The following is a 12,371-nucleotide window of genomic DNA, read 5'->3' on the forward strand; positions in this document are numbered from 1 at the left end:
TCGTTCTTCTCCTCAAGACTCAAGAGAATGAATTGCACTAACTGTCTCGCTCCTTTTGTTCAATAGTTCCGCTTCCGCTTCCGCTTCCGTCCTCTCGAATTAATGAAACAGTATTGCAGGTATCATATAAAAGTTTTTCGATGATGACTACTCATTTTCAGACCGGTGATAAGAGGTTGTTAAGACGTTAGTCATGGTGGAGAGCAAGAGGGGATGTTCACAATGTGATTCTCAAAATATGGATTTGTAATAGTAATAAACTCGATTCAAACTTGTTTACATTCTGTGCTTTATGAAACACATTTCACAGGTGTCAAACAAAAAAAATGAATATACAGAGATGTTATGTAATACAATTTGGGTTCTTGCAAGAATACACAATCGTGGGATGGTTTCCTAAAAACAGATTTTGCTACTAAAGCCATATATGATAACAGAAGAAAAGCACCTGAGATTCTGTCTCATAGCTTTCTGTTTTCACTACCTACTTAAGCCTTTGAAGAGACGGTCTTTTCAAGCATTCTTGTTCCTTCTTCTTCCATGGCTAGTTTGCTCCATCCTGATCCTCTCATGGACAAAATCTTAGCCCGTTCGAGTCCATTTCCTCTAAACCCTGTAATCTTCGAAGATACCATTGGCATCACTAGAATCGCAGATGCATTTATAGAGTCTTCGCCAAAGCCCAATGCTGCTAAACAAGCAGTCTGCAAAGACAATGAAGTAAAAGAGTCGTTTTTGTTTTAGTAATGCTGGTAAAGCTCACAAGTAATGATACTTTCGCTTGTGGGTACCTTTGTCTTGGCAATTAGATCAGCTGCTTTCATATACATTCCATGTACTCTTGTGTCTTTGCTATGTCCATCTTCAGATGATTGTGGAATCAACCTGTTATTAAAGATCAAAAATAGTTAGTAGCTAAAACATGAAAAACTTCTGACTTAGGGACCTAACAAGAATGCAATGCTTACCTGTCCTCTTCTGTTGGTAGGCTCGAGGACACGATAGAGTCGAGAGATGATGAACTATCTTTTGTCTCGTTGCCTCTTGTATCATCAGGTGCTAGTAAAGAAATGCCTAAGAATACACACATCATTCCTAATATGAACATTGTTGTTCTTAGCGCATCAAAAACCTGTTTAAGGAAGAAGAAAATTATCTAAGCCTAAACCCACACCATTCTGTGACAACTTGATCAAAGTAATCATCTAGATCCGTTTTAGCCCAAAGTTAAAGAAAAGAGAGGAAAAGCATCACAATTTATATAATAGATGAACCTGAAACTCTTGAAAGTAGATGAATCCTGTACAGATGGAGAAGAAAGTCCAAGCAATCTGAAACATAGGAACTATGAGAATTGCATCATACAGAGACAATCCTTCATTCAATCTTGTCATCTGCAACACAAACACAGGAAAGACGTTAAAACTTCAGTAACTTTATCGTCTCAACGGCACACCAAAACAATTTCAGTAGATTATGGCTTTTACCCAGAATCCGGCTGTACTAAGAAATAAAAGAAGCATAGAGTATGTGAACCAGCTGTGCAATTGATAGCTACTAGACATGGCCAATCTCAGCAAGTTTGAGCTGGAAAATGAAACTCAAATTTAGCACCTGAAACTATCGGATTTTCAAGTAAAGCTCAGTAGATTTGCAAACTCACAGTGACTTGGCAAATAAAACCGAACATGATCCTATAGCACCCGAGACCACAGCATATGAGAAAGGAAGCAGCATCTTCCAATACGAGCTAATTTCTTGTCCAGGCATAGAAATTAAAACTTCTCCCTTCCTGAATATTTCGATTAAACTGATCACACAAGAGGGCAGATAGTTGAAAAATAGTGCAAGGCTACAATTCAAATGCAAGACTCACCTATAGAGGAAATGGTGCACGACTACTATAATAATCAAAATCCCACAGTAGACCAAGAACGTTACATTGCTATATTTCTCTGCCAACTGTTCGGGTGTGAAAACTAAGCACAGAAGACATACATTAGGTCACGCTTTGTGAAAAAACGATAGACCAAAACCTATCTGTTCAAGAATGGCTACCTGGTGACTGGTGATTACCAAAAGCTACAAGGAAAACGTTTCCAAGAACTATAAAGGCTGTAGCAACGAGTACTTTGTGACCAAGGCATACCAAAAATATTAGCAGAGCAGAGACTTAGTAAATCGGTTATGCATGTTAAAAGAATTGCAGTGAGGTTGTTTGCATACTTGACAGTCACCATTTTGTTCAATACAACATAAGCAAATGCTATGTTGGATACAAATTGAATGGATCCAAGAGCTGCTAGAAGAGACTGCAAAAGAGAGTGCGTCAAGGTAAGGAAACGGAATAGAAACCATAACGCAATCAATGAAATCATACAAATCACGCAAGTAGGCAGTGCCAAACAAAATCAATTTTACCTGAGCAGCATAACCAAACGAAATGAAATTGAGGCAATTCCCAAGAAGAAAGACTAGGATCCCTGTAAGTTTCCAACAACATTGGACTCAGAACTAGCTTCATATAAACACCAAAGGGGGGAAAAAAGGTCTCAAGACCAGAGAGCATACCAACTCTCCATGTCTGAAAATGTATAATTGGCTTTAATGGCATCTTCCCTCCGCCATTATCTTGTAGAGCTAACCTTTCTCTCTGATAGATTAAAACACAAAAAGTCTATATAAGCTTCACGAGATTAAAATGCAATCAAACAGTGGGTGGCTGAGGCAAATGCAGACCTCATTATGTCCCAATTTGAGAAGGTTTGTGCCGAAATTAATAGCAACACTTCCAAAAATGTTGATGAAAGCTCCGATGACCCATTCTCCCATGATTTTTTTAATACAGACTTGCTCAATTAGAGATCATCTAAAGCTGTAAACTTGAAAGAATCAACTAGCTCAGGCCCTCCTCATATGAATGAATCTTAGCCTTCAAAACCTACAAAGAGAAGAAGAAGCAGAAACCTAAGAAGGGGGCTATTTTGATGGTGATTTTCAAACACACAAAGCTTGCAGCTTTGATAAGGCAATGGGACAATCGTTGAATCTAATTGAAACAGAGATCAAAACTGAAACAAGGGTTTACGGAGATTAGCATAGAGAAGAGAAAAAGGAGGCAAAACCTGCGAAGAAGAGACCGATGATAGAGAGGAGCTTCAGATCCAGATCGATTCTAACAGAAGATGCAGATTTACTTACAAGTCCTCCTCCTCTCCCAACAAAGAAAACAAAAAAATTAACTATTTTTTTTTTTTTCCTTTTTTATGAAAATGAGATTTAAGCTTTAGCAAACCAAAATGGCGTCGACTAAAAGGAAGAAGAATAAAAATTGGATCTTTCCCCCAAAAATTGAAAATTCTAAAAAAAAGTTTTGATTTTTTCGTAAGGAAGACCCAATTGTGCCGATAAAGCTTCCAAACGACGGTGACGGGTTTGAACAACGAAGAAGACGACGACCACGACTACGCGATTTTGATCATACAAAAATGACGTTAGTGGTTGGGCCCTTTTGTGTTTAAATCTGTCTTCTTGCTGCTCCTCACGTTTTGTTTTGGGCTTTTTACCATTTTTACTCTCTCTCTCTCCTCTTGTTGAGAGACACACTCAATGGCCAAAAAGAAGCGACCTTTGGCGGGTGCGGGTCAAAATTGACTCTTTTGTACCTTTTAGTTTCATAGGAGAGAGAAAAAAAAAATGGAGGCTTCTGATGAAGAGGACGACGACTGGTTTGGTTCTCGTTTCAACGACGGTGTAAATGAAGAAGAAGGAGAAGAGGGTTTTGTGTTCTGCGAAGACGATGTTAAAGACGAAGAGGGTTTTGCGTCTGATTTCTATAAGGCTGGTTCTGATTGGTCTTGTTTGGTGAAAGAAGAAGATGAAGAGGTCGTTGTTTCTTCTGAGAAGAAGAAGAAGATGAAACAATCGAACTTGTTTCAGATTTGGGGTTTACAAGAGAGTTCTCCTGATACAACGAAGAAGATGAAACAAACTGACTTGTTTCAGATTTGGGGTTTACAAAAGCCTTCTCCTTTCACTTCACCTGCTTCTACTTCAGCGAAAAAGACGAATACTAGTCTTGGAAAGAGGCGTAGAGACTCTTTGTTTAGCAATGACTCGCCTAGACCATGTCCTTTTTACAAGAAACTGCCAGGTCTTCCTCTTCTTCTTCTTCTTCTTCTTCTTCTTCTTCTTCTTCTTCTTCGCATTCATATCCCTTAGTCGTTTTCTCTCTTTGCCAATTTCGTGAAATTTATGTAGGAACACCGTTCACTGTGGATGCGTTTCGATATGGTTGTGTTCAAGGATGCTCTGCTTATTTCCTTACTCATTTTCATGCTGATCATTACATTGGTCTCTCTAAAGCTTGGTCTCATGGTCCTATTTACTGCTCCTCTCTCACTAGTCGTCTTCTTAGACTTAGTCTCTCTGTCAATCCTTCGTAAGCACTTTGCTAATGCTATATATGTCTCTATAAGGACTTCCTACAAACTGTGTGTTGAGTTTTCAGTGTGGTGAATTCTGTGTGTAGGTTTATTCATCCATTGGAGCTAGACGTTGAATACAGTATTAATGGAATCAAAGTCACTTTGATTGAAGCTAATCATTGCCCTGGTGCTGCTCTTATTCACTTTCGTCTCATAGATGGAACGTGTTATCTGCATACCGGAGATTTCAGGGCTTCGAAACAGATGCAAACTCATCCTCTCCTCTATAACCAACGAGTTCATGTTCTGTATTTGGATACAACGTATTGCAATCCGAGATACAAGTGAGAGCAAGAATTTTTGAATAATAGAAGAACTCATGATGGATTTGAGGGAGCATGCTCGTAAATGTTTGATCCATCCTTTTTATGTTTAGGTTCCCCTCTAAAGAAGATGTCTTAAGTTATGTTGTGAGAATCACAAAGGATTTCCTCAGGAAGCAACCGAAGACTCTGATTGTGGTTGGTTCTTATAGCATTGGAAAAGAATGTGTTTATCTTGCTATTTCCAAAGCTCTTGGGGTATAAATTCCTGGAGAAATTCTCTTTTCTTTTAAGTCATCTTTTATGGACTTCCATGTTCTAACGTTGTGGGGATTTCAGGTTAAGATATATGCAAATGCTTCAAGAAGACGGATCCTGCAATCATTTGGTTGGGATGATATTTCTAAGAATCTTTGTACAGATGGGAAAACCACATGTCTTCATGTTTTGCCTATGTCATCATTGAAAGTTGAAGTATTTCTCTAAAACCAATATGCTTATATCAAGTATTATTCTATATAGTTTCCATGTCAACCTCTCATGATCTTATCTCTATTCTAATAATTTCTGAAGAGGCTCGATGAACACTTGAAGAACTATAGAGAACAGTATGGAGCAGTTTTGGCATTTAGGCCCACAGGTGAATTTTTTGCCTTTCCTTTTTTTAAAGGTTTTTTTGTTTAAACGATTGGTTCAAATAGTAATGTGTGTTTTCAGGTTGGACTTACTCCGAGAAAATAGGCGAACATCTTGATCTAATAAAACCAACTTCAAGGGGAAAAATCACCATTTACGGTGAGTTTGATTTTAGTAATGCACATAGCTCCTCTAGGTATCATCATGACTCGTGGGAGGCCAATTTGTCTGACTCTGTAGTTATGTATCTTTCTAGGGGTTCCATATAGTGAGCATTCAAGCTTCACAGAACTTCGTGAGTTTGTTCAGGTGTGTACCAAGAATGTTGTTATTTTCTTGTCTGTCCTCGATAAGTTTTACACATCTTTTAGCATTAACTGATTCCACTGTTACGCAGTTTTTAAGGCCAGATAAGATTATTCCGACAGTGAACAATGCAAATGCTGAAAATCGCGAGAAAATGCAATCATGTTTCAAGGAATGGCTCAGACGCTGAGACTCCTCCAGGTTGATGGATGATTTTTGCTTTCTATTGGTACGAAAAACAATATCTTTTGGTCATTCTATCTGTAATACTTCCCCCTTTTTTGCAGTTTATGAATCCTGATATGTTGATCATTAAAGCTTTCAAGGGATGCTTGATGATTCTGTAAGATCTTGGATATTCTTTGATCCAGAGGTTTATTCTTGGTTATTCTCTTGTATGGATCTAGTATATCATCATGTGGCTAAGTTCTTGTAGTTATGATAAGAGAACTAGAAAAGAGTCCAAAGAAACAATATTGTCTATATTCTACATTTAGTTATCTGTACCTAGAAGAAGGATTAGCATCAACATCATGATGAATTGGTCATTTGACACGACAAGCAATGAGTAGAGTTAATGCAAAGAAAGAATAAGATAACCAAATCGAGGGGGATTCAGTATCTGGAGATGGTGAACTACTATTATCGTCATTGCAAAAACTCCGATGATACTTCGTGATTCCTGTTTTAGTCACATTCAAACCATTTAGTTGCATCACTGGGAACTGGACCAATCCTGTCCAAGCAAGGGTTCCTAGTCTCACATGCATTGGCCTATGAGATTACTGTTTCAAAATCTTTTGTCCTTATGTGTTTGGTTGTTTCAGTCAGAGATATCAAACCAACGGATCCTATGAGTTAATATAATCTCTGTTTGTCTTTTTACTTTTGAGAAACACATTCAAGTCACAGGGTCTTAAACCATTTGCTTCTCATCATGTCTTAACTTTGTTTACAGAAGAAGCTTTCAATAATATATTACAATTGAGAAGTTTGATAAGCCTAAAGAAACGAAACTAATTAACTACTGAGCAGTACTGAGGATCAATTTGACGCTCTCCTCCTCTATTCGAAATGCTGGAAATATCAAGAAAGTCTTCCTTTGTGCTTCCTTCTTCTGCCATTACTCTTAGAAACTCTTCAAGCGCGCTCTGCATCCACTCATACCGACACAGCTCCAAGGCTTCTTTAACATTCAACTGTACATTTTTACAAACAACCCCCTTATCAGTATATGACAATGTAATATGACACAAACAGAAGCAACATTTTTGCGCTATTGTACCCATCTCCTCTCGCGGTTTTCTTGCTCTGGCCATGTCGCGAGTTCTTCCTTCACTTCTAACGCAAACATATAACCTTTGCATCCACCAGCTAAGCAGCAATCAGCTTCCATGCTGCTACTCTTGCTTCTAAATTCCCAAACACCTAATGGATCTTCCTAAATAACACACCAAAAGACAGACTCAATCTAAATCTATATACAAGAAGCTTTCTCGAAGCTATCGATAAAGTCTGTGTGTTGAGACAAGACAGGGAAACTAACTCTTAGTATTCCTTTAACTCCTGCTTCTTCCATGGCTTCACGAGATGCAGCTTCAAGAAGAGTCTCATCATCTTCCCACCCTCCCTGAACAAATAACGCGAGTATAAGATTCAAACAATAACACTTTTGCATATCGTTTCAAAATCAAGATATTAAGGATCAAAAAACCTTTGGGAAAACAAGATCGTGACGATTAGGAGATGAAACCATGAGAACTTCAAGCTTGTTTCCAAAGTCAACACTTGTTGAGTCCTCCTCCTCTTCATCTTTCACCAGCCTATATGGAATGCATCTGTCATCATCACATTCAACACATGAATTATTATGGTCTTTTTAGATTTCCATTATTGAAATTGAATTGAACAAACCAGACACACCGCATCACATCACATCACAAAGCATAAATTAAGGTCAACCCCGCATGAAAGTGAAAAGGTGAGAGAAAAGGATTTAAGTACCCAGAAACAAGACGGAAGTTGTTGTCATAACGTTGATGGTCTCGTCCTGTTCTTGCTGAAAGATTCGACATTTCTTTATAAAACCTGAAAGAGTCAACACCAAATTAACAAAAAAAAAAAAAAACACAAATTTCTCTGTAAGATCGAAGAAGAAGAAGAAGAACCACTTACAGGGAAAATGCAGAGGTCCCTAAGCTGTGAAAAAAAATCCTGTCTTTATCTATTTATTGGTGTCATCATAGCTTTTGCTTCCATGGCGAATCATCTTTGTTCAATAAAGATTCAATTTTTACGATTTTATCTTAACCCAGAACTGAAGAACCAAGGAGCTGAAAAACACAACCGGAAACAAAAACAAAAAAAAAAACTAAGAGAAATGAAAAAAGGAAGGAACGGTTTTGGTTTGTTAGCCATATGGGAAGAAGGAGAAAAATGAGCTTTTTCCGGTGACAAATTTAAGAGAGAGAGCAGCTGACGAAAGAGAGCATTCAATTCTTTTATTAACTAATATAAACCACTCGTTCTTTTTCACCTTTTTCTATTAAAAAAAAAAAAAAAAAAACGGAAAATCTACAAAAAAAAAAAAATAATAGAATATTTCAAATCCAGAAAATATTTACCTGATAGGTTTAACGTATATTAGTGGCATCAGCTGATTCGTCCTAGTGTAACTTCTTGCAACACGATTGACAGTCTGAGGCACAAATTCAAGTACAAGATTCAAATAAACCTCTTCATTGTCAGTTCTTGAGAAGAAGCTAGGCTTTAAAGCAACGACATTGGGATGGTCTAGCATCTTCATTATTTGTAGTTCCCTGTTCTTGTACCGCTTGTCTTGAAGAACCTTCTTGATGGCATACATTTTAGCCTACCAAAAGGAAACATAAATGTGCCGGGAATGGAGCCAAATGAATAGAAAGAACATCATGGATGTTAAATTAACTTACTTGGAGCCAAAGGAACTAGTACCAACGACATGTTCTGATATATATAATTGACTGTCTGTCAATCCAAAGATGGAGATCATGAAATTTTAGAGTTTAATTGTTGATTAATCTAATTGTGTATTTTTGTTCTTGAATTTAGTTATCCTAAATAGTATTGTAAACTTCATATTTGTATGAAGTTTAAGAGAGCATAGAAAATTATGACTTATGATCTCTAATATTGTTAATGGAAAAATAAGAAATGGAAAATTATGTATTTTTCATGCAAAGAAAAAAAGTTCATGTATTTTCGTTAACGGTCGTAACGGAGAGGAGAAAAAATTGGAAAAAGATAATAGTTGGTGTACTTTTTATCAACTAAAAAATAGTCTTTGTATTTTTCTAACAACAAAAAAAAATTCCTGTTTTTTTCTGGCAAATATTAAATAGTTGGTGTTTTTTTAGGAATATTTATTTTATATGATTGATTTGTCACTAAAACTAGTCTATATTAATGTTTCTTTTTCTTTTTCGTTTTTTTGTTTCTTTAAGGTTGATATAGATACCTCTGATGCCGCTTATATGATGGATTATCGGGATTCCTTAGACATGGATTACGGAGTAATAATATTTTGGGAAATTGATACCAGTCCTTTAGAGAGTATAAATCAGGTGTAGACTATATTTGATAACATCACTCAATCTCTCAAGAAGATAGATCTGCTGTTTTTTCTGCGTAAGGTTACAACTTATGGGAATTTCTCTAAATACAAAGGAGATGCCAGCATCTTTGAGAAAGAGAAGTATAATAAGTAATATGCATGAACAATTGAATTATGCATTTTTAATCAAATTTGTGTAGAAAAAAATAAAGAAATATTAAACTCCTAGTGTAATAGATAAAGTGTTACTTACTACTTAGAGCACCAAAGAAAAATTACAGTATATGTTGCTAGAGTTTTTTTAATCTATGAAAAAATTGGAAATCGATATATTTAACCTTCCAAAACGGACGTGAAGGATTGAATCATGATATTACTTATAATGAAATTTCGTGAATGTAGATACATTGAACCAATGCCAACGGAAAACAATTTGAAAGTCGGATATATGGTTGGTGACTTGTGATAAAAAAATGCTCTGATTTTGTTCAAGGGTGACTTTATCTTATGAGTAAGAAAAAATACACAATAAAAATTACAAAGAATGTGGTAATATTATTGATAATTATCCAATTATCAAATAAGGAAAAGTCAAAAGATTTAATCATACATATCAAAAGATGTAGGAGACATGAATGATAAATTTTGTTCACTTCTAAATACAATAATTTTTTTATTGAGATATATATATATATATATATATATATATATACTAGATTAGGTCCGTGCATTAACGCGAATATAAGTTAAATATGTAAAATTTTAAGCTATATTCAAAATATTTAAAAAAAAAAAAAACGGATTTAGAGTTCACACACTCAATCTTGCAATACAATTTCTTTGCATCCCTATTATATAAGTAAAAAAGAAGTACAAAATAGACAATCGGGTCAATTAAGTGAAAATAACCTGAAATTAAAGAAACGGATACGGATAAAAATAAACCCGCGACGAATTAAATGGGTCATTGGGTTATCAAAAAAAAAGGAAACTTCAATAAATAAAAATCATAAATGTAAAACATCAATAAATTTCTCACAAACGATTCCTACCGATTATTCCATTAAATAAAATTATCATTAACTGCTTCCATAAATCTTAACAAAATATTCTACATATGGCATACTAATTTCGAAAATATTGTTCAGTCATGAAATTTAGGAAACATATAAAGTTAAGTAATTATTTTAGATTCATCGTATAAAATTTGCATTTATTAAAAGCTTAACAATAAAATCTAAGGGGGAGGTATTGATTTAGGATTTAGAAAGAATTTTAATGACTTTAAAAGTTAGGTAAAATATGTTGTTATTCAATCAAGACTTTTAAAAACTCTTTAAAAATTTGGTGTTATTGGTTGTGGATTGTTAATGAATTCAAATTTTATGTTAATGGTTTAGGATTTTATATCATTTCCTTCATAACAAAAGTCATGAAAACTCTTTCATCAAATAGAAAGATTTTACAAGATTAGAAAAAACAAATCATCAAAATTTTAAAAAACTTTCTAAACAATCTCTTAGAATCCTTCATTTTTAACTTTCAATTTTCTATGATTCTAACAATCAGCAAGAACATAAAGTCATATCAACATTATTTGTTATACCAACTTACAAAAATATTCCGTAAACTTAAGATATTGATTTCGCAAAGAATAGAGATCTCAATCTTACTCTATCGCGAAGAAAAAAAATATCCCACATCAGTTATAATTTTTTTACAAATGTTCAAACCAGGCCTCCAAATTTGAAAACTCTATATATAGTGTGTTTAATACGATTTTTTATTTGAATATTTCAAAAAAATTTAAAGTTTAAATTATTATTAATACTGAAACTTTTAAAAGTTATGAGCTTTTAAAAAGTTTTAAAATATTATAATTCAGAAAACTAACAAAATAAATATTATTAGTAAATCAAATGACGCTTCAATTTTAGAAAATTATTATAGAATAATATCTGATTACCAAATTGTTCCAAAATTTTAGTCATCCATCGGAAATCTCATTAATTTATATGCTAAACAAACAAAATCCTAAAATATAAATTAGTTATAAAGATATCATATATTTGCCAAATATACTATAGCAACTTTTCACCTAACTGTTAGTATTATAATTGATTTCGAAAACAGAAATATCGTTAATCACTAAAAAATATTTCCTTATATGACTATATTGAATATTAATACAAGATCAGTTACATATTCAATAAGTTAGTTTAAGTAATTACCTTAAAATCCGAAATTACTATTAATATTCTAAATATATTTATATAATTATTAGGAAATCAATTAAAACTCTCTACAAACCAAAACAGATTTTTCTAGAAAAAATTAACTGACTAACCCTAAAAATCGAACACCCATTCCTCACTATATAAGGCAATACATTTGGAATTCAATGGTTTCATTCCAACTTTTCTATGCTTTTCTGAAGTTTTTATTTATGATTTTTTGTTTATATATGAATTCAATGGTAATTCATGTTCTTTTATCCAATATGAAATATTTTTATTTTATTTTACAGGAACATCAAAAACATTGTGAATCTATCAAACAAACTCATAGGTTCTTATGTGATAAGGGTATGTACAAAATTTCATTCAATATCTTTCTAATTATGATGCAGAGTACTACTACAAACCAAATTATGAATTTGATTAATATTTTTTTTTATTGTTTTTGGATATATGAAGCATTATGAAAATTATCAAATTTCTATCTCCTTATGTTCAGTTATATACATAATTTGACTTAGTATATGAACTATTTTACATTTTTGTAATTAATTTGACTTAATATAAAAACTATATTGTTTTATTTTTTGCAACTAATGTTAATTAAATATATTTAAATTGTCTGAACATACATACTTATATGTGTATATATATATATTTTTTCCTAATTTATATTTTAACCAAATCGATGATTTTATATGTGAACACAAAGTTCTGACCCCACGATATCTACCGGAATCACCATCTTCTCCATATGAACTAATCTTTGTATTTTTTAATTTTTTTATGCTACTAATATCCAATTAAGAAGATTTTATTTTTATTTTTTACACTTGCAGAAAACTCAAGA

At 33.7% G+C, this 12,371-nt stretch overlaps 3 protein-coding genes across 3 annotated transcripts; 1 reads left to right on the forward strand and 2 right to left on the reverse strand.

Moving 5' to 3' along the window:
• Nucleotides 1-228: 228 nt before the first annotated feature.
• Nucleotides 229-3,320, reverse strand: LOC109124653 (putative magnesium transporter NIPA8). The gene is made up of 13 exons (XM_010516022.3): nucleotides 3,126-3,320; nucleotides 2,740-2,941; nucleotides 2,572-2,653; nucleotides 2,422-2,483; nucleotides 2,227-2,312; nucleotides 2,059-2,132; nucleotides 1,877-1,979; nucleotides 1,664-1,792; nucleotides 1,488-1,587; nucleotides 1,275-1,394; nucleotides 969-1,132; nucleotides 792-885; nucleotides 229-704 (listed from the first exon to the last, which is right to left on the reverse strand). Exons 2-13 carry the CDS (start codon nucleotides 2,830-2,832, stop codon nucleotides 489-491), a joined length of 1,323 nt encoding a protein of 440 aa, XP_010514324.1. The 5' UTR covers nucleotides 2,833-2,941; nucleotides 3,126-3,320; the 3' UTR covers nucleotides 229-488.
• On the forward strand, nucleotides 3,308-6,221 carry LOC104790301 (DNA cross-link repair protein SNM1). The gene is made up of 10 exons (XM_010516021.3): nucleotides 3,308-4,153; nucleotides 4,261-4,441; nucleotides 4,532-4,771; nucleotides 4,864-5,008; nucleotides 5,090-5,224; nucleotides 5,324-5,390; nucleotides 5,468-5,545; nucleotides 5,643-5,695; nucleotides 5,784-5,893; nucleotides 5,980-6,221. The coding sequence occupies exons 1-9, from the start codon at nucleotides 3,697-3,699 to the stop codon at nucleotides 5,880-5,882; spliced, it is 1,455 nt and encodes a 484-aa protein (XP_010514323.2). The 5' UTR covers nucleotides 3,308-3,696; the 3' UTR covers nucleotides 5,883-5,893; nucleotides 5,980-6,221.
• Nucleotides 6,222-6,550: 329 nt separating this feature from the next.
• Nucleotides 6,551-8,207, reverse strand: LOC104790303 (nudix hydrolase 13, mitochondrial-like). Its single transcript, XM_010516026.3, has 6 exons — nucleotides 7,868-8,207; nucleotides 7,697-7,780; nucleotides 7,407-7,530; nucleotides 7,239-7,322; nucleotides 6,978-7,133; nucleotides 6,551-6,891 (listed from the first exon to the last, which is right to left on the reverse strand). Exons 2-6 carry the CDS (start codon nucleotides 7,765-7,767, stop codon nucleotides 6,709-6,711), a joined length of 618 nt encoding a protein of 205 aa, XP_010514328.1. The 5' UTR covers nucleotides 7,768-7,780; nucleotides 7,868-8,207; the 3' UTR covers nucleotides 6,551-6,708.
• Nucleotides 8,208-12,371: the final 4,164 nt, after the last annotated feature.

This window comes from Camelina sativa, chromosome 6 (genome assembly GCF_030686135.1).
Source record: "Camelina sativa cultivar CO46 ecotype springtype chromosome 6, ASM3068613v1".
Lineage (NCBI taxonomy): Eukaryota > Viridiplantae > Streptophyta > Magnoliopsida > Brassicales > Brassicaceae > Camelina > Camelina sativa.

Bases quoted from the DNA above. Each gene is read 5' to 3' on its own strand.
- LOC104790303 (XM_010516026.3), bottom strand. From the start codon at position 7,767: ATGTCGAATCTTTCAGCAAGAACAGGACGAGACCATCAACGTTATGAC. The intron at 7,531-7,696 runs GTACTTAAATCC...TGATGATGACAG, and splicing joins AACTTCCGTCTTGTTTCTGG to ATGCATTCCATATAGGCTGG. The intron at 6,892-6,977 runs GTACAATAGCGC...AAAAATGTACAG, and splicing joins AAAACCGCGAGAGGAGATGG to TTGAATGTTAAAGAAGCCTT.
- LOC104790301 (XM_010516021.3), top strand. From the start codon at position 3,697: ATGGAGGCTTCTGATGAAGAGGACGACGACTGGTTTGGTTCTCGTTTC. The intron at 4,442-4,531 runs GTAAGCACTTTG...TTCTGTGTGTAG, and splicing joins AGTCTCTCTGTCAATCCTTC to GTTTATTCATCCATTGGAGC. The intron at 4,772-4,863 runs GTGAGAGCAAGA...TTTTATGTTTAG, and splicing joins TATTGCAATCCGAGATACAA to GTTCCCCTCTAAAGAAGATG.
- LOC109124653 (XM_010516022.3), bottom strand. From the start codon at position 2,832: ATGGGAGAATGGGTCATCGGAGCTTTCATCAACATTTTTGGAAGTGTT. The intron at 2,484-2,571 runs GTATGCTCTCTG...GGAAACTTACAG, and splicing joins TTTTCAGACATGGAGAGTTG to GGATCCTAGTCTTTCTTCTT. The intron at 705-791 runs GTACCCACAAGC...TTGTCTTTGCAG, and splicing joins ATCTAATTGCCAAGACAAAG to ACTGCTTGTTTAGCAGCATT.